Here is a 19,600-nt window from a genome sequence, read left to right as displayed (position 1 = left end):
CTTTCGGCTTCTTGTTACTAGAACAGAGCAGGATCTCAGTGTTTGAGTTCCTATAAATACTGTTGAGGGGGTGTGGTGTATAGCCTCCAACGTTCTGGGCAGAGAGGGAGTTCCCAGGTTAGTGTGCCTTTTCTTCTTTTGTTTCTTAATTACTTGAGGGATATCTTGAGTGATTTCTTGAGTGATATTCTGAGTACCACTTAGGAGGGTCATTAGGTGTGGATTAGTTGCTAAAGCTTTCGTGTCTTGACCTCTTGAGCTTGTGAAAAGTTTTTCTGAGAAGATGGCTGTACTGCACTTAGTTGTGCTCTGGCTTGGCTTCGTGTATAGGGGCGAGCTGTGGTTTTGTGCCCTGTGCCAGCCAGATCTGTGTAGGGATTGCAGGGGGGTGCAGCATCCGGAGGTGCCACTATGGTTTGGCTACTGGATGGTGTCTGTACTTTATCTGTGGAGAGGGTCTGGGTTTGGGTCTGGTGTGGTTGATTGGAGATGGCGTTCTGTGTGCTTCTGGTTCTGGTGTCGGTTTTTGTGGGGAGGGCTAATTTCCAGATGTCTGGCAGGCGGGACGTGTCGTCACGCTTGTTCATGTTGTGAGGGTGTTTCTCTATCTCGATGGCTTCCATGATTATTCTCTTGTGGTGATGTTCCATGTTAAAGAGCAATTTGGAATCTGCAAAATTAATTTCGTGTCCTGTTTCTTTCATGTGTTGGTAAAGAGAGGAAGTTTTTTCTTCTTTTTTGACGGCATTCTTGTGTTCTGCGATACGTGCATTTATTCGTCTGTTTGTTTGTCCAATGTACGTGGCTGGGCAGACTTTGCAGGGTATTTCATAGACCCCTTGGTTTTCTAACTGGATTTTATCTTTTGGGTTTCTGAGGATATTGGCTATTTTTTGGTTGGTGCAAAAGGCTGTTTTGATATTGTGTTTATGGAGGATTTTGCTAATTTTATCTGTAGTGCCCTTGATATAAGGAAGGAGGGCCATGCCATTGTTTTCTTCTGTGTCTTGGTTTTTGGGGGGTGTTTCTTTTTGGATTAGCTTCGTAACCCTGTTTTGTTGGTATCCGTTGGCGATTAACACATTTGAGAGATTCTGTAACTCAGTTGTCAAGTGGTCCTTGTCAGCCAGGCGTTTGGTTCTGGAGATGAGAGTCTTGGCTACGGAGTTTATTTGTGCAGGGTGGTGGTGTGATTGTGCATGTAAGTAGCGGTTGGTGTGTGTTTTTTTCCGGTAGATAGTGTGTCCTAGGGAGCCATCAGGTTTTTTGTAGATTAGGACGTCAAGGAAGGGAAGTTGGTTGTTGGCTTCTATTTCCAAAATCCTCCATAATTATTATTATGGAGGTGCCACTATGGTTTGGCTACTCCATTAATTATTATTATTATTATCCATAATGATTATTAATTTTTTTTTAAAAAGACATTCTTTCTTTCAAGAAAAGGAAAGCATTTCCGTATCGACCACACTTCTCGCCCCTGTCAGAGCCCGTCTGGAACCTGGGTGGAATCTAACAAGCGTGTTAAAAACGCTGTGAAAATGCTTTTTTTAAAAAATCGTTTTGAAAAAGGCATTGAATTTGCTATAGCTCACAGTCGCCATCTAGTGCCACTAATTGTATATGGCACTGTACAACACATTCAAAACGCTTCGTTTGCAGCTGTATAGCTGAGTCCCTGGGCCCCACATTGGCTGCGGTATTTAGAAACATCATCATCAACGGTATTGTTTTTTATTTTATAGCTACATGCCGCTCTTCAGCCCTATACCCGCCCACCCGCCCACAGTTTAAAATACCATTGTTGTTGTTTAGTCGTGTCCGACTCTTCGTGACCCCATGGACCAAAGCACACCAGGCACTCCTGTCTTCCACTGCCTCCCACAGTTTGGCCAAACTCATGCTGGTAGCTTCGAGAACACTGTCCAACCATCTCATCCTCTGTCGTCCCCTTCTCCTTGTGCCCTCCATCTTTCCCAACATCAGGGTCTTTTCCAGGGAGTCTTCTCTTCTCATGAGGTGGCCAAAGTATTGGAGCCTCAGCTTCAGGATCTGTCCTTCCAGTGAGCACTCAGGGCTGATTTCTTTCAGAATGGATAGGTTTGATCTTCTTGCAGTCCATGGGACTCTCAAGAGTCTCCTCCAGCACCAGAATTCAAAAGAACCAATTCTTCAGTGATCAGCCTTCTTTATGGTCCATCTCTCACTTCCATACATCACTACTGGGAAAAGCATGGCTTTAACTATACGGACCTTTGTTGGCTACCAGCATGAGTCTGACCAAACTGCGGGAGGCAGTGGAAGACAGGAGTGCCTGGCGTGCCCTGGTCCATGGGATCACGAAGAGTCGGACACGACTAAACAACTAAACAACAACAAGATGTTCATCAGCCCAATAAAGAAATAAAATAATAATACCATCGCCGTATATCAAGTGATATCCTCCGAAAATCACTGTTATTAAAAACCACATTGAAAAGCATAGCGACAAACAGGCTGTGTACACGCAAGGCCGAAACGCGCGTGTTACACGTAACGTGTGAATCAGCCCGATGACGTGATGGGCGGTGAGGAAGGGCGAGGCAGTGGAAGACAGGAGTGCCTGGCGTGCTCTGGCCCATGGGGTCACGAAGAGTCGGACACGACTAAACAACAACAACGTTGCAGTTTTAAACGCTTTTAATGGAATGAAATAATAACTAATGCCAAGCCATGCCTTCTGCATGAGGAGGGCTGGCCCAAATCAAAGCCTGCGCTGAAAAAACAAAACAAAAAAAAGCTTTCGATTTCCTCTCCATGGGCGGGTTTCAACTCCTAACCTCGGGGGAGAGAAGTCTACAGAAGCCGGAAGTTGAGGCGGTGTGTCCCTCTACCAGTTTCCTCTCTCTAGGGTGACTACCTTTGTGCCCTACACCGGAAGTTCAGGCGGGGTGTCTCTCCGGCGTCTCTCTCCGTAGGATGGCTACCTTTGTGCCACGTCTTGGCGCAGGCGCACTGGCGGCGCTGCTGGCTGCTGACGGGAGCTGACGCGGCCCGAGGAGAGGAGCCGCGGCCTAGCGAGCCTGGCGAGGCGGGGAAGGCCGGCCGGGGAAGATGAACTTCTTGCGGGGCGTCATGGGCGGCCAGAGCTCCGGGCCCCAGCCCTCCGGAGCCGACACGGTGAGTCCTCCGCTGGGGAAGTTCGCTTAGGTCCCCCCCGGCGGCGACCCGGGTCGCCCTTCCCCGGCGAAGTCCCTCCCTTAGGGCGCCCGGTTGCCTGACGGCCGGCTCCCTGTTCCACTCGCCCATCACGTCATCGGGTCTGATTCACACGTTACGTGTAACACGCGTGTTTTGGCCTTGCGTGTACATAGGCTGTTCGTCGCTATGCTTTTCAATGTGGTTTTTAATACAACTGATTCTCGGGGGAAGGGCGGTATGCAGGCTTGATATATGGCGATGGTATTATTATTTTATTTCTATATTGGGCCGATGAACATCTTGTTGTTGTTTAGTTGTTTAGTCGTTTAGTCGTGTCCGACTCTTGGTGACCCCATGGACCAGAGCACGCCAGGCACTCCTGTCTTCCACTGCCTCCCGCAGTTTGGTCAAACACATTCATTAGCTTCGAGAACACTGTCCAACCATCTCGTCCTCTGTCCTTGTGCCCTCCATATTTCCCAACATCAGGGTCTTTTCCAGGGAGTCTTCTCTTCTCATCAGGTGGCCAAAGTCTTGGAGCCTCAGCTTCAGGATCTGTCCTTCCAGTGAGCGCTCAGGGCTGATTTCCTTCAGAATGGATAGGTTTGATTTTCTTGCAGTCCATGGGACTCTCAAGAGTCTCCTCCAGCACCAGAATTCAAAAGCATCCATTCTTCGGAGATCAGCCTTCTTTATGGTCCAGCTCTCACTTCCGTACATCACTAATAGGAAAACCATAGCTTTAACTATACGGACCTTACATCCTTTCAAAGGTGTTGGGGGCGTGGTGATTAGTTTGTTCTTTTTCATCTGTTCTGTGCTTTTATGCTGTGAGCCAGCCTGCTATCTTCGGGTGGAAGGCAGTATGCAAATTAAATAAATAATGCCACTTTGCCATTTACCAACCACTGTTTGACCTCATCTGCTTTTTCAAACTTGCTGTCCCACCCACTGTCATGCCCATTTATTTGGTGTGAAGGACCATATTTATCTTCCGTATAGTGCTACTTTACCAGGCCTTTCCATTTAAGTTTTGGTAGGTACATCTTTGCTAGCTCTACGCTACAGTTTGCTAAAATGCTTTCTACATTTGTGTGATCGTATATTACCCAAAACACTTGTTACCACTCTTTCCTGTCTCCTTAGTCCCCAGTAGTGACATAACTTGAATACAAAATAATTTAAAATAAAAAAATTCCTTCCAGTAGCACCTTAAAGACCAACTAAGTTAGTTCTTGGTATGAGCTTTCGTGTGCATGCACACTTCTTCAGATACACTGAAACAGAAGTTGCCAGATCCTTCTATATAGTGAGAAGGTGACTAAGCCATTTCTCACCTTCTCACCCCTTGCCTTTTCCTGTAAGACCTATTACAGTCGTTAAGAGTCGTCAACAGGCTCATCTCAGCTATCTGCCAATCTCCCATTCCCACCACCCTTCTGAGTAATACCCCTCCCCACCTTCTCACTATATAGAAGGATCTGGCAACTTCTGTTTCAGTGTATCTGAAGAAGTGTGCATGCACACGAAAGCTCATACCAAGAACTAACTTAGTTGGTCTTTAAGGTGCTATTGGAAGGAATTTTTTTATTTTGACTATGGCAGACCAACACGGCTACCTATCTGCAACAAAATAATTTACCAGACTGACTTCTTGTACATTGTTGTGTAACTTGCGTGTGGGAGTTTGGATTTATGTCACACTATAAATGAGGGTTTAGTAACCTGTGATTTTGCATATGATGCACACCCAGCACACTTCATATGGTCATATGGACATCTAATATGATACCAATAACTCCCCAAGAAGTAGTACAATCGAAAAATTGGGGGGGGGGGTCTATAAAAAGGTCCACAACTTTCAGATTTTCCTTAAAAAAAGCTGAACAATTAAAAGCTCAACAACTTTTGGGTGTCCTGGTTTTTACTTTTTGAAATATGGCAACCCTCTTGTTGGATGATTTATGAAAGATTTCTGATTCCCAGTTGTTTAACAACAGTGTAGTTTCCATACTTGCAAAGGAGGCAAAGTCATTACAGTAGGGCCACAGATTTTTTGTTGCCCAAGAGCTCTCACCCTTAGCATCTTAGCTTGTTCAGTTCTTCACCATGTTTCAGACCAGGTGAGTATTTCTCAACTGCAGGAATCACCTTTCCATTCAGAGCTATATGAAAGTTATCTCAGTGCAGAGGCTGCAATAAAAGATGATGTTTTGTGGCCTTTGATCGAAGGAGAAACAACTCCCTGCATTTTCTGAGTGTTCCCAGTATGTATCACTTTATTTCTCAGATATGCTGCCAGGAAAGTAGCCACTGCTTTGCTGTGCTAAAAACTTTTACGTGCATCTTCATGTTGAGTACTAAACAAAAACCTATTGTCTGCAATTATTTTTTTTATAATATATTTATTAAGATTTTCAAAATATTACAAAATAAAAATAGAAAAAAGAAAAATACAAAATAAAAATAATTAAAAACAACTCAATCTTTCCATTACTTATTTTTCATTAGCTTGTTTCCCGGACCTCCTCACGCCTCCCTTTTTTGTATTCCAATTCAGTTTGTTGGTTCAGCAAATCCTTTGTTTATCCTAATCTTTAATCTTAAAATATTGTAACATTAAATCTTTGCCTATTAGTAATCCATTTTTCATATTCCCTTATAGGATTGCAGCTAAAAACCACTTAGTTTCTATCCAACATCATTCTAACATTCATTAATTTTACAATATTTCTGTAAATAATCTAAATTTCTTCCAATCTTCTTCCACCAACTCTTTTCCCTGGTCTCGGATTCTGCCAGTCATTTCCGCCAGTTCCATATAGTCAATCACCTTCATCTGCCATTCTTCCAGAGTGGGTAGATCTTGTGTCTTCCAATACTTTGCAATGAGTATTCTTGCTGCTGTTGTGGCATACATAAAAAAAAGTTCTATCCTTCTTTGGCACCAATTGGCCGACAATGCCCAGGAGAAAGGCCTCTGGTTTCTTCAAGAAAGTATATTTAAATACTTTTTTCAATTCATTATAGATCATCTCCCAGAAAGCCGTAATCCTTGGGCATGTCCACCAAAGGTGGAAGAATGTACCTTCCGTTTCTTTACATTTCCAACATTTGTTATCGGGCAAATGATAGATGTTTGCAAGCTTGACTGGGGTCATGTACCACCTGTATACCATTTTCATAATATTCTCTCTTAAGGCATTACATGCCGTAAACTTCATACCTGTGGTCCATAACTGTTCCCAGCCAGCCATCATTATATTATGTCCAACATCTTGTGCCCATTTAATCATAACAGATTTCACCGTTTCATCCTGAGTATTCCATTTCAACAGCAAGTTGTACATGCTTGACAAAATCTTAGTTTTGGGTTCTAACAGTTCTGTTCCTAATTTTGATTTTTCCACCTGGAAACCAATTTTCTTGTCCGAATTATATGCCTCCATTATCTGATAATAATGAAGCCAATCTCACACTTTATTTTTTAGTTTCTCAAAACTCTGCAATTTCAGTCTATCTCCCTCTTGTTCCAGAATTTCCCAATATTTCGGCCATTTGGCCTCCATATTGAGCTTTTTCTGTGCTTTGGCTTCCATCAGTGACAGCCACCTTGGGGTTTTGTTTTCCAATAAATCCTTATATCTTATCCAAACATTAAACAATGCTTTCCTGACGATATGGTTCTTAAATGCTTTATGTGCTTTGACCTTATCATACCACAGATATGCATGCCCCTATTGTCTGCAATTAATAGTGTGTGGGTGTAGGTCTTAACTTGTTTTACTGAAAAATCAACTATTTGAGACACAAAAGACACATGTAGTTTGCTTTCCCCTGTTTTCTTTTAAAAAGCTATTTGAGTATTGATAGGCTGCAAGTCTGAGAGAAGGATGCATCGAGAGAGCTTATTTTAATCATCTTTCCCCCACCAGTTGCTTATCAGTTTATAACCCCCCCCCCAAAAAAAAGCAGCTTTGTTCACCTGTGTCAGGAAAACATATGGGTATCCTGTAGCGCTCCTCCCCACTGTTGAGCTGAAACAGGACTAAGTGTTAATCGTCTTTGCCTGCTCATTTATCTTTGAAGATTTGCAGCATGCTCAGATTGATTCTGCTTTGTATTTTAAAACAATATGGAAAGACGAGACTTCATGTCAAGCCTAAAATGCTGCAGTATGCTATTATAAGGAACAGGAGAACTTTGTGATGGATATTAGAGTGTAGCAAAACGTTTGGGCCATAGCTCAGTGATAGAGCACCTTGTATGCAGAAGGTCCCATATTGAATCCCAGGTAGGGCTGGGAGATCTGCTGTCAGTCATTGTGGACCAGTGTTCTTCAGCCTTGGGTCTACAGCTGCGTCATCTCCAGAAAACTTACCTACTGCTCAGGGAAGATGACCGCTGAATGGTGTTTATATTGGTATGTACTGTGTATATGCACACATATACAGATACATACACACACACACACACACACACGCACACACAGGGACGCGGGTGGCGCTGTGGTCTAAACCACTGAGCCTAGGGCAGTGTTTCCCAACCACTGTTCCGCGGCACACTACTGTGCCGCGAGATGATGCCTGGTGTGCCGTGGGAAAAATTAAAAAGATTTTTTTTTTTTTGTAAAAGTCAAATTAGGTCCTAATCTATCCCTCGAGCGCCCCTTGTCCGTTATTGTGACGCATGAAGCGTGTTCCCGCCCACTCCCCGCCCTCTCTCTCTCTCTGTGGCGCTCTCCGCCGCTTCCTGCTGGGCATGCGCAGCTCGCCTCGCGCTTCCGTTCCGGCCCCTCCTTCCCCAGACTACCCCGCCGCTCCGTTCCTTTCTCTTTCTCGCGTGTCAGAGAGCGGCGGCGCGAGCGCGGCGGTTCCCTCAGGGCTGACGGAGGGCTCGAGGAGGAGGAGGCAGGACGTGGAGGCGGAGAAAGCGGCGGCGGCCACCCCCCACCACCGGCTCCAGGCCCGTGTAGAAAGCTGAGGGGGAGAGATAGATAGAGGTGGGCGGCGGCGGCAACGACCACGACCAACCGCCACAGTAGTTGTAGCGGCGGCAACGGCGAGCAGGGACTCCCGCTCTCTCTCCGTCGTGTCTCTCTCTCTCTCTCCTGGGCCCGTCCGTTGAGTCTCCCGCGCGCCTCGGCTACAAGATGAGCATCGAGATCCCGCCGGGTCTGACTGAGCTGCTGCAGGGCTACACGGTGGAGGTGCTGCGGCACCGGCCGCCGGACCTGCTGGCCTTCGCCGCCGAGTACTTCACCAAGCCCCGCTCTCCTTCCTGCCTCGCTTTGCTGCCTCCTTCCCCCCCACCCCCAAAGCTTGGAGGTTCCCCGGCGCCGACCCGCAGGTTTGACCCCCTTCTCACACCTGTTCGCGCTCCTTGCACGGAATGGGGCGGATGGGGAGGAATGGGGCTCGCCGCTGCCTCCGCTCGCCCTCCCCCCCTCCGCCGGCGGTCCCGCGATTCTGGGCTTTTTGGCGGTTGGCACAGAAGGAAGGCAAGGGGGAGGGAAAAAAATTGAAACTTACACTTTCGTGCGTCCCTCCCGGCGTGACGCTGCGCGCTGACGTCACGGGGCTGTAATGGTGGTGTGCCTCGAGATTTTTTTCATGAAACAAGTGTGCCTTTGCCCAAAAAAGGTTGGGAAACACTGGCCTAGGGCTTGCCGATCGGAAGGTCGGCGGTTCGAATCCCTGCGATGGGGTGAGCTCCCGTTGCTCGGTCCCTGTTCCTGCCCACCTAGCAGTTTGAAAGCACACCAGTGCAAGTAGATAAAAAGGTATCGCTCCGGCAGGAAGGTAAACAGCGTTTCCGTACGCTGCTCTGGTTCTCCAGAAGCAGCTTAGTCATGCTGGCCATGTGACCCGGAAGGTGTCTGCGGACAAACGCCAGCTCCCTCGGCCTATAGAGCGAGGTGAGTGCACAAACCCCAGAGTCATCCGCAACTGGACCTAACGGTCAGGGGTACCTTTACATACACACACACGGGCATAACTTGGGTGAGCAAGCTATATTATTAATAAGCATAACAGGAAAACACCTGAGGGAGTGAAAATACTTTGTAGAAATATATGCTTCTAATATCTTTAAAATGAAAAACTTGTAGTCTTCCATGGTTCTTGATCTGCACCATCTTTTCATTGAATAGATGTTGAATAGTTGATGCTTTAACAAAACAAGTGAGTCTTGGCACGTGCAAGTTCAAAATTCATTATTTAAAAAATTTATTTGGATGTGGGGTAAAGGTAAAAGTACCCCTGACCGTTAGGTCCAGTCGTGGACGATTCTGGGGTTGCGCGCTCATCTCACTCTATAGGCCGAGGGAGCCGGCGTTTGTCCGCAGACAGCTTCCGGGTCATGTGGCCAGCATGACAAAGCCGCTTCTGGCGAACCAGAGCAGCGCACGGAAATGCCGTTTACGTTCCCGCCGGAGCAGTACCTATTTATTATCTACTTGCACTTTGACATGCTTTCGAACTGCTAGGTTGGCAGGATCTGGGACCAAACAACAGGAGCGAACCCCATCACGGGGATTCGAACCGCCAACCTTCTGATCAGCAAGCCCTAGGCTTGGTTTAGACCACAGCGCCACCCGCGTCCCATGGATGTGGGTTAAGCATTCCTAACTATAATTCTAGGTTTGTCCCTTTTTTCCGGAGTCTACTGGTAGTATTCAGCTATAAGTTTTACTCAGAGTCGACCCTCTGAAATTAATGGGTCCAACTTAGCCATGGTCATGCATTCAGTCCAGCTTAGTTGAATGCCACCCTGTGGTGGGGGGGAAGGATTGCAGCACAGTGGTAGGGCAGATGTTATGGATACAGAAAGTTCCAGGAGTCAGACTTTGGCATCTCCGGGAAAGGCTGAGAAGGACTCGTGCCTGAAACTGACCACGGTCTGACCTTGATACTTGCTTTTGCATGAGGCTGATGGAACAGTTTGAGCTTCAACTCGGGTAAAATTTCAGTGGTGGAACAGCTCAAAGATGAAGTGAGGAGAAGATATTTACAAACAACAGAGAACTTTCTGAAATACTTCAATTTTATTTCTCTTCTAGATTCAGAAATTATGTGATAGAGTAGCATCTTCAACCTTACTTGATGATCGCAGGGATGCTGTACGTGCACTAAAATCTCTTTCAAAGGTATGTATGTTTTGTCCCTTACATGAAATTTTAATTGTGTATGACACCACTGTGTGGTGTAGTGGTTAAGAGTGGTAGTCCCGTAATCTGGGGAACCGGGTTCGCGTCTCCGCTCCTCCACATGCAGCTGCTGGGTGACCTTGGGCTAGTCACACTTCTCTGAAATCTCTCAGCCCCACTCACCTCACAGAGTGTTTGTTGCGGGGGAGGAAGGGAAAGGAGAATGTTAGCCGCTTTGAGACTCCTTCGGGTAGTGATAAAGCGGGATAGCAAATCCAAACTCTTCTTCTTCTTCTTCACCTAATAGTACTTGGTGGCAATTTGAGAGTTCTGTAATTTTCTTTTAGTTGTTACTTCTGTACTTCAATTTCACAGAAATATCGCCTGGAAGTGGGGGTTCAAGCTATGCCTCATCTTATCCACGTTCTCCAGACAGATCGGTAAGCCTCTTATGGAAAATCTAAAAGTATGCAAGCAAGTCTTCTGCATTAGTCACTTTTTCTGTTGTGTAGCATGAGCTGCAATTGAATTCAAATTAATGTGAAAATGATGAAATTGCACGGTTTATTTAAATAAGAAGGCATTTATCAAAATCCAAAACATCAATTTGTTTTCAGTTAACCTCAGCAAGTCCAAAAAGCTTTTAAAAATATCAGTTTTGTATTTGGAAAGATTAAGAGCAATAATAGCCAATAAGACCGGGGTAGGCAACCTAAGGCCTGGGGGCCGGATGCGGCCCAATCGCCTTCTCAATTCGGCCAGTGGACGGTCCGGGAATCAGCGTGTTTTTACATGAGTAGAATGTGTCCTTTTATTTTAAATGCATCTCCTGGTTATTTGTGGAGCCTGCCTGGTGTTTTTACATGAGCAGAATGTGTGCTTTTATTTAAAATGCACAGGAATTCGTTCATTATTTTTTTCCAAAATATAGTCTGGCCCACCACATGGTCTGAGGGACGGTGGACCGGCCCGCAGCTGAAAAAGGTTGCTGACCCCTGAATAAGACAGTCACAGCCCCATAAGAGATACCATATTTGGATCTTTGCAGCCTTACATCAATGCTACAGCCTTTTATTTTGCTGCTGCTAATTAGGCCACTTTTACTATTTGTGTGGATGATTTTTATTTTTTGGAATGTTGGTGCTTTTCATTCAGTGAGAGATTGTGCTTGTATTCACAGTTCAGATTCCGAAATAATTGGCTATGCTTTGGATACGCTCTACAATATCATTTCGAATGATTTGGAAGAGGAAGAACAAGGTATACACTTGCTTTTTTATATTAGCTTCTTAACATCTAGATGAATAAGCATGCCCCATTTTTTGGCTACCTAGGGCTCAGTAAGCTTGTCAGAACACATATGCCCACTTTCTGAATACTTGAAGTAACCAGGACAATGAATGCTCTTTTCATCCGTATGGTAAAACCAGCAGCTGGTTGGTTGCAGCTGTTGGATTTGTAGCAACACTCTGTGGAGCACAGTAAAGTTACTGATCTTCAGACAGAATGACACAGATTTAGCTGACCCGATCATTTCAGAAGTCAGTGAAGGACATTCCTCAAAAGGAAATGAGAGCCCTTCATAGGTTACACAAATAAGAGGAAGACAGAAGGAAACAAGTTACTTGAACCACAGGAGGTTATTTGCTTGTAATTGTGGAGTAGAGTTTGCAGATCTCTCCCAAGGTCATATTCCTGAGATCCAAATGATGGCTCGTTATGAATGAGATTATGAGTTTCTCCACTAAAGAAGTGGGAAAACAGGAGTTGCAAATGCTACTGCTTCCTCTCACAGTTTGCTAAGATCTAGGGATTGCATTAACATGTGACAGGGCCAAATGTGGCCGCCCACTCTTCTGTACCTTGTCCCTATCTACCATTCAGAGCCTTTGGTCGTGTTCTTAGTGCTAATGCACTGAGAACTACTGTACTTCCTAAGACCTATACTAGGTGCCAGGTTAAAAAGGTAAAGGACCCCTGACAGTTAAGTCCAGTTGCAGACGACTCTGGGGTTGCGGCGCTCATCTCGCTTTACAGGCCGAGGGAGCTGGTGTTTGTCCACAGACAGTTTTTCCAGGTCATGTGGCCAGCATGACTAAACCACTTCTGGCGCAACGGAACACTGAAACCAGAGCAGTGCAAGGAAACACTGTTTACCTCCCCGCCGGAGCGGTACCTATTTATCTACTTGCAGTGGTGTGCTTTCGAAGTGCTAGGTTGGCAGGAGCAGGGACAGAGCAACGGGAGCTCACCCTGTCATGGGGATTTGAACCGCCGACCTTCTGATCGGCAAGCCCCAGAAGCTCCGTGGTTTAGACCACAGCGCCACCTGCGTCCCTTACAGGTGCCAGGTTACATACCACCAAATATTTTTCATGTCCCTGCTGATCCTCCAAATGTGTACAAGTACGACAGTTTATGGCAGGCATAGGCAAACTCTGGCTCCCCAGATGTTTGGGACTACAATTCCCATCATCCCTGACCACTGGTCCTGTTAGCTAGGGATGATGGGAATTGTAGTCCCAAGCATCTGGAGGGCCGGAGTTTGCCTATGCCTGGTTTATGGGCTGCCTTGGGCACGAGGAGCAACTCTGGAGGATCATGAGTTCTTGCAAGACTTTTAATGCTTTTCCTGATGAGTTGGAGGTCAGCTAGGTTTTTGAGAAGCTGTACAATGTTTACAAACTAAAAGGAAGGAAATCATGATGAAAATAGCTGTACAGAGCTTCTTACTTTTTACGTGAATTCAAGATAGAAATGCTTGCAGGTAGTTTTCTAGAATATTTCATTTTATGTGGAATAATGGAATGTGCATTGACAGAACTTTCAATTAGGCCTCGTTGCACTGTATAGGCATATTTGAATGTGCCAAAATATTTACTTGCATGAGTATATCTTGCTGGTTCTGGTATTGATTCTTCAGAAGTAATTTTTCTGAATTTTTAGCTACTAGATTGTGCAATGCAAACTGAGGAAGGAATGTTGAGAATACTTTGTATATTCTGCGAGCAGATGATTATTTATTTGTTAAATACTTTAAATTGAACTCTGCTTTGAACCACCAGAATGCCTAACAAAACAATAAAAGAAAGAAAGGACATAGGCAAACCAGTGGATTTAGTTACGTTACAGTTATATACTACCCAGATTGGAATGATAACTTTTACAGGCAGTCCAGGGAGGGAAGAAACAAGTGGGAGTTGCTCCCAGTTAGGCCAATTTTGGAGAGGGCTATGCCAGCATATTCGCCATCAGGAGGGCTGTCTCCTCACTCTTGATGGCGAATATGCTTTGATGACAGTTGGCCAAACCAAGGCATCCCATGGGAGGCGGGGAGAACAGGGACACACCTGTTTCTTTAGAGAGTGTAGAAACATCAGCGTAGCGATCAAGGCTTAGGGAGGACAAGATTGTGGAATCTTTGCTGGGCCTCCAGAGGATGTTTTTAACTAAATTTGTTTAGGGGTGCCTGAGTTAAACTAATCAAGTAACCACTGTAGTGAGCATTGATCTGTAGTTCTTCCTTTTGAAATCAATTTTATGCCATTAACCGATCTTTTGTGCCGTACTAAATTGAAATCTGCTTCATTTTTGAATCTTTCTCTCTTCTTGTCTGCCTTTACAGATGATTCTGAAGGTAAAGCAACCTGAATTTATATTAGCATGGTGTGTCTTTAGCTATAGTTCTAAGCATTAACTGACTCACAACACCATTAATCGGTTTTTAAAAGGATACTGTGTAGACTTTTGCAAGTGCTTTAGCCCTCTCTTCTTCACACTTTAAAATTTTGCATCTGTTTTGGCCCCTTTCATGTCAAAGGGGAGCCGCGTGACTGCTCAAATTGATAATTGATGGAGACAAATGTGTCTTGTAATGTTAGATACTGAATTAAAAGACCTGAAATACTTTTCCATTTGTTACTAAGATTGCTGAGTTCATTATGAAGGGGGCAATATGAACACCCAGTGTTCAGAAATAATTGCTGAATTGCTAATATTTTATAGCAATTGAAGTTCAAAAGTGTATTTTTTGCAGTGTCCTTTTTAAACAACGCTGTGTACATGAGCATGCATCTTAACAGCCCTTTGATTCCAAGGTCCACTTGGAATCATGTTGCAGGCATCTTCTGTAATAAAAACTTTTATATCAAATGGCTAATCTTAAAATACTTCATTGCAGTACTGTACTAATGATGTCAAATACATTGTAACCTGGTTAATAGCATAATATTGATATGCATATGAGGCTTTCTTGCTATTAACATATTATCTTGCCTGTATCCTTTCCTGGATTTTCTCTTGTCAGTTTATTTTAACATTTTGGAAGATAAGGAATATAATGTTGGAATATGGCATTGGCATATTGGTTGGGTTTTAGCCAGTGCTAGTCCTACTCAGAGTAGACCCACTGAAGTTACTTTACATGACTAACTTAGGTTGATTAATTTCACTGGGTCTATCCAGGAGTAGAACTTGGTTGGCTACAGCTCACTGGATTTGATGTCAACCTCATTGATCAGTGTCCTCAAAGCTGGGGAAAATTGATGGCATCGAGGAATTTTAACTTTCAGATTGGTGTGTCCAGTGGGACATATGGGCAAAATTGCATGCTTCCATTGTGGCTGTGGCTGCCAATACTGTCTTAACTCTTCTCCTCCGGCAGCCCCTTCCTGGCTTTTCCCTAACCCTTGCTCCTACAAACAGAGTGGTGGAGTGGAGCAGATTGAAGAGAGGCTTGCCCTTCTGAGGTCAAAGAAGGGTTATGGCTAGCAGGAAAGAAGATTTGCCTGAGAAATAGAGGTTAAAAGGAGCTAGAGGGGATAAGGAGGAAAATAGGATGACGGCTCCTCCTGAACCTGGTGCGACTTAGAAGAGCAGAAGATGGGGCTTCAGGGGAACAGAGTCTGCCTAACAAGTCTCAAAGTGAACTAGGTAGAGATGTAAAAAGGTAAAGGGACCCCTGACCATTAGGTCCAGTTGTGGCCGACTCTGGGGTAGTGGCGCTCATCTCGCTTTATTGGCCGAGGGAGCCGGCGTACAGCTTCCGGGTCATGTGGCCAGCATGACTAAGCCGCTTCTGGCGAACCAGAGCAGCGCACGGAAACGCCGTTTACCTTCCCGCCGAGCGGTACCTATTTATCTACTTGCACTTTGACGTGGTTTCAAACTGCTAGGTTGGCAGGAGAGGTAGAGATGTATCCCAGCAAAAAATAAGTAGGTAGAGACACGGGGCAAGCCAAAAGGGAGAGGTCCACTTTCCTAACTCCTGGAAAGCCTATCTCTGAAGTTGCCATTGGAAGACTAAAGTCCTGCAACTAGACAAGAAGGCAATAGCTAACAAGAGGACTGAAAAAAGCTACTGCTTGATGGAGAAGTACATACTGCTTGAAGTAAAAGCCCTCAACACTTCAGACTTGATTCTCAGGTGTGCTGGCTGGGAGCCAGTGGGCCTGGTCTTCATAATTCCTATATGTAAATTGCTGAACGCCTTATTTGGAAAGGTTACACCAGCCATCTCTGATTCTATACGATACATGTGGTCAAAATGGAGACGTTCTCCTTCTGTATTGAAGATCATGCTGTTTCTTTCCATTGAGAATGAGGAATTAGCTGACACAAATGGGAAGCTGTGACTATGATAGGCCACAAGTATAGCATTGTCCAAATTGCATAATATTTTGGCTTAGGTTAATGATATGTTACGGCTGAACCAAGCCATTCTGTCATTTGTGTACACTCGTTTATGGAGGACTGTCCCCACCAGGCTTTTACGATACAAAACTCACTACAGTGGTGCCTCACAAGACGAAAAGAATCCGTTCTGTGATTCTCTTCGTCTAGCGGTTTTTTCGTCTTGCGAAGCCACCCCATTGAAGGATTAGCGGATTAGCGCTATTAGCGGCTTTTAGTGGCTTATCTGCTGATCGGATCAGCTGATAAGCGGCTTAGCGGCTTAGAAAAAAGGGGGGGAGGAAAAAAACCCAGCAGGAACTCGCAAGACATTGTCGTCTTGCGAAGCAAGCCCGTAGGAAATTTGTTTTGCGAAGCACCTCCAAAACGGAAAACTCTTAAGTCTAGCGAGTTTTCTGTCTTGCGAGGCATTCGTCTTGTGGGGCACCACTGTATTTTCTCTTCATAGCAAGATACACATGGAATGGGGTAAGGTTAAAGTCAAAGGAGTCTTGGATTCCTCTTCCAGTAGCAGAGCAAGAGTATAGCTCAGTAAACCACAGGAGCTAATAAATTGGCAGTTTTGCTTGCACCTGTTTAGTAAAAAACACAAGACATGTTTCTCTGATGCTTCAAGAATAAAGGAAGTTCTACAAATTGGGAATGTTCTTTACTCATGAATATGTGAATCCTATGGCAAATAGGATATCACTTCTGTATGGTAGTTTCTTCTTTACGTGGAGTCCCACATGCATGTTTTGTGGCTCTACGGTGCAACATTTGGAATCTGGGCAATGAAACGCTTTGGCAGCAGGCCTGTCCCCAGCCACAACTCAGATCATGGTTGCTACAGTGATAACATTGTCAGAACTTTCTCTTCATTTTGAGCTTTTTAAAAAAACAACTCCCCCTCCTTTTTTTATTTAAGCTTTCTCTCTTTCATTTTGCATTTTACTTTACCTTGCTACCATGTGCCTGCTGTGATAGTAAGTTCCCCGTTTGTTCAGATCACAGCTGTTATCTGTTCTGTCTGGGGTGGTGGATAAAGGTAAAGGTAAAGAAACCCCTGACCATTAGGTCCGGTCGTGGCCAACTCTGGGGTTGCGGCGCTCATCTCACTTTATTGGCTGAGGGAGCCGGCGTACAGCTTCCGGGTCATGTGGCCAGCATGGCTAAGCTGTTTCTGGCCAACCAGAGCAGCGCACGGAAACACCGTTTACCTTCCCGCCGGAGTGGTACCTATTTATCTACTTGCATTTTGACGTGCTTTCGAACTGCTAGGTTGGCAGGAGCAGGGACCGAGCAACGGGAGCTCACCCTGTCATGGGGATTCGAACCGCCGACCTTCTGATCGGCAAGTCCTAGACTCAGTGGTTTAACCCACAGCGCCACCTGCGTCTCACTGGGGTGGTGGATACTTGCCACAAATTCATGAGACAGGCATGCTGCGCTAGTGTTGGGCAATGCTATGGGAGCAGGCCCTCTCTCTGGTAGACACAGGCCCCTTTAGTGCTACCTAAGTGAATGTGCCCTGTTTTGGCATCACTGTTTTTCCTACTGACAATTGAAGAAGAAGAAGAAGAAGAGTTTGGATTTGATATCCCGCCTTTCACTCCCTTTAAGGAGTCTCAAAGCGGCTAACATTCTCCTTTCCCTTCCTCCCCCACAACAAACACTCTGTGAGGTGAGTGGGGCTGAGAGACTTCAGAGAAGTGTGACTGGCCCAAGGTCACCCAGCAGCTGCATGTGGAGGAGCGGAGACGCGAACCCAGTTCCCCAGATTACGAGACTACCGCTCTTAACCACTACACCACACTGTCTCTCAGTAATCTTGAGGCAGTAATCTTGGCCTGTCTGGCCATTTTACAAGCTCCCAGGCCAGTTGCAGGTGCCATGGCAATGTCCCCTGAGGTTCTGCACCTGTGTCCTTGATATAGAAATGCTTGTTTCTTTTTGTGAATTCCAGAAGCCAGCCTTCCTTTTACAGTCGTACCTTAGTTGTCCAACACCTTGGTACTCAGACGTTTTGGCTCCCAAACGCTGCAAACCAGGAAGTGAGTGTTCTGGTTTGCGAATGTTTTTCATGAGCCGAACATCTAGTGCAGCTTCCAAACTGGGAAGCTCCTGCAGCCAATCGGAAGCTGCGCCTTGGTTTTTGAACCGTTCTGGGAGTCAAATGGACTCCCGGAACGCATTAAGTTCATCTACCAAGGTAACAGTCTGTTCATTTTTTCTCTCTGAATTTTTTAAAAAAGCAACTGTTCCAAGATAAGCTAGATTTTCATACTTCACTGCAGGGAACTATACATGTGATCTCATATTAAAGGTATCATCCTTTGAGCATGGTTCTGCTTTGAGCATGAATATGCATTTCTATCATATCTGCCGTGTAAAGCATTGCACATCTCAAATAATTATGTTTGTCATGAACATGCAATTATTAACACATTGCCTCTGAGGAAAGTGGAGGTCTCAGTTTTTCTTTCTGCATGTCACACCACTGAATACATGTGCTAATTATAAAGTTTTTGGGGAATAATGTAGAAAATAAATGAGTGGGGTGGACAAAAAACAAAGCCACTGTCCGGGTGATGTAAACCAGGCATGTCCAAAGTCCGTTTTGGAGGCTTAATGTGGCTTGCTGGTCGATTTAATCTGGCCCCTGTGGCAGTATATGTCCTGGTGCAAAATCCTAAAAGCTCAACAACTTCAATCCTAAAAAATCGGGCCCTCTTTGAAAATTGTTAGGGCAACCCTGTAAACAGTTGAGTGAATAATACTAGCTAAATGTGCAAAGTACATTGCTAAACAAAACACTTGACCTCTTAGAGGCCTTTTTCTTGATGTGAGCTTCAGGAAGAACTCCCCCTGCTGCCACCTGATGTGAGATTCTCCCAAATTTGCTGTCAGTGGTGGGTGAGACAGCAGAATCCTACAAGCTAAGTTTCTAGCAGATTTGCTAACAGGGGATAAAGGCTTGGAGCAAATATTATTTGGATTCATAAATAGATGCAACATATGCCACAGTAGTAATATTGCCATGGTTGATGCCTTATTCCTAAATGCCCATATGGAATTTTTAAAAATATTTAATGTTTGCAAAGAGCAGGCCCAATGAAATTAATGCGAACATCTGGAAGGATAGCTGGGATAGAAATAGTTCTATTAAATAATGAACAATTTATTGGTAAATATAGCTCTCTCTTTCCTGACTGTCTTCAGCATTTTTCAGCAAGTCCATGTTAACTTTCACGCCTGAAGTTGTGAAATGTTCCAGTGCACATTAAATATATTCTGTAACATTGATTGGTGGATGACAATTATTTTTTAAGCTAAAATTTTTATTACGTTTACTCAAATAGTACTTGTTTGCAATTACGGAGCTGATTGAAGCTTTGCTGTAATTGAACCTTTGTTAATGTTACAGAAGAAAATTCGCAGAAACAACCGGAAGACCTTGGAAGTCAATTTACAGAGCTTTTCATTAAACAGCCAGACAATATCACTCTTCTTCTGACCTATTTGGAGGTGAGAACTGTTCTCCTTTAGTCACAGAATAAGCATACAAATTTGTTGGTTGATATTGCGGTGAACAAAGCTGTATTA

At 44.8% G+C, this 19,600-nt stretch overlaps 1 protein-coding gene across 4 annotated transcripts in view; it reads left to right on the top strand.

Annotated features, from left to right (window-relative positions):
• Positions 1-2,969: 2,969 nt before the first annotated feature.
• The window catches only part of USO1 (USO1 vesicle transport factor), a 53,381-nt gene continuing 36,750 nt past the window's right edge, over positions 2,970-19,600 (top strand). For 2 of the 4 annotated variants that reach the window (XM_081166188.1, XM_081166186.1), the window contains exons 1-6: positions 2,970-3,156; positions 10,238-10,324; positions 10,700-10,764; positions 11,505-11,584; positions 13,950-13,961; positions 19,422-19,522. In XM_081166188.1, coding sequence (XP_081022314.1) covers positions 3,091-3,156; positions 10,238-10,324; positions 10,700-10,764; positions 11,505-11,584; positions 13,950-13,961; positions 19,422-19,522 — 411 coding nt within the window. In that variant the 5' untranslated portion in view covers positions 2,970-3,090. The remainder of the gene's footprint in view (positions 3,157-10,237; positions 10,325-10,699; positions 10,765-11,504; positions 11,585-13,949; positions 13,962-19,421; positions 19,523-19,600) is intronic. The other 2 variants (XM_081166189.1, XM_081166187.1) reach the window with 1 other exon arrangement.

The sequence above is a fragment of the Podarcis bocagei genome (genome assembly GCF_964188305.1).
Source record: "Podarcis bocagei genome assembly, chromosome: 13".
NCBI lineage: Eukaryota > Metazoa > Chordata > Lepidosauria > Squamata > Lacertidae > Podarcis > Podarcis bocagei.
This window is presented reverse-complemented; position numbering and strand designations above follow the sequence as displayed.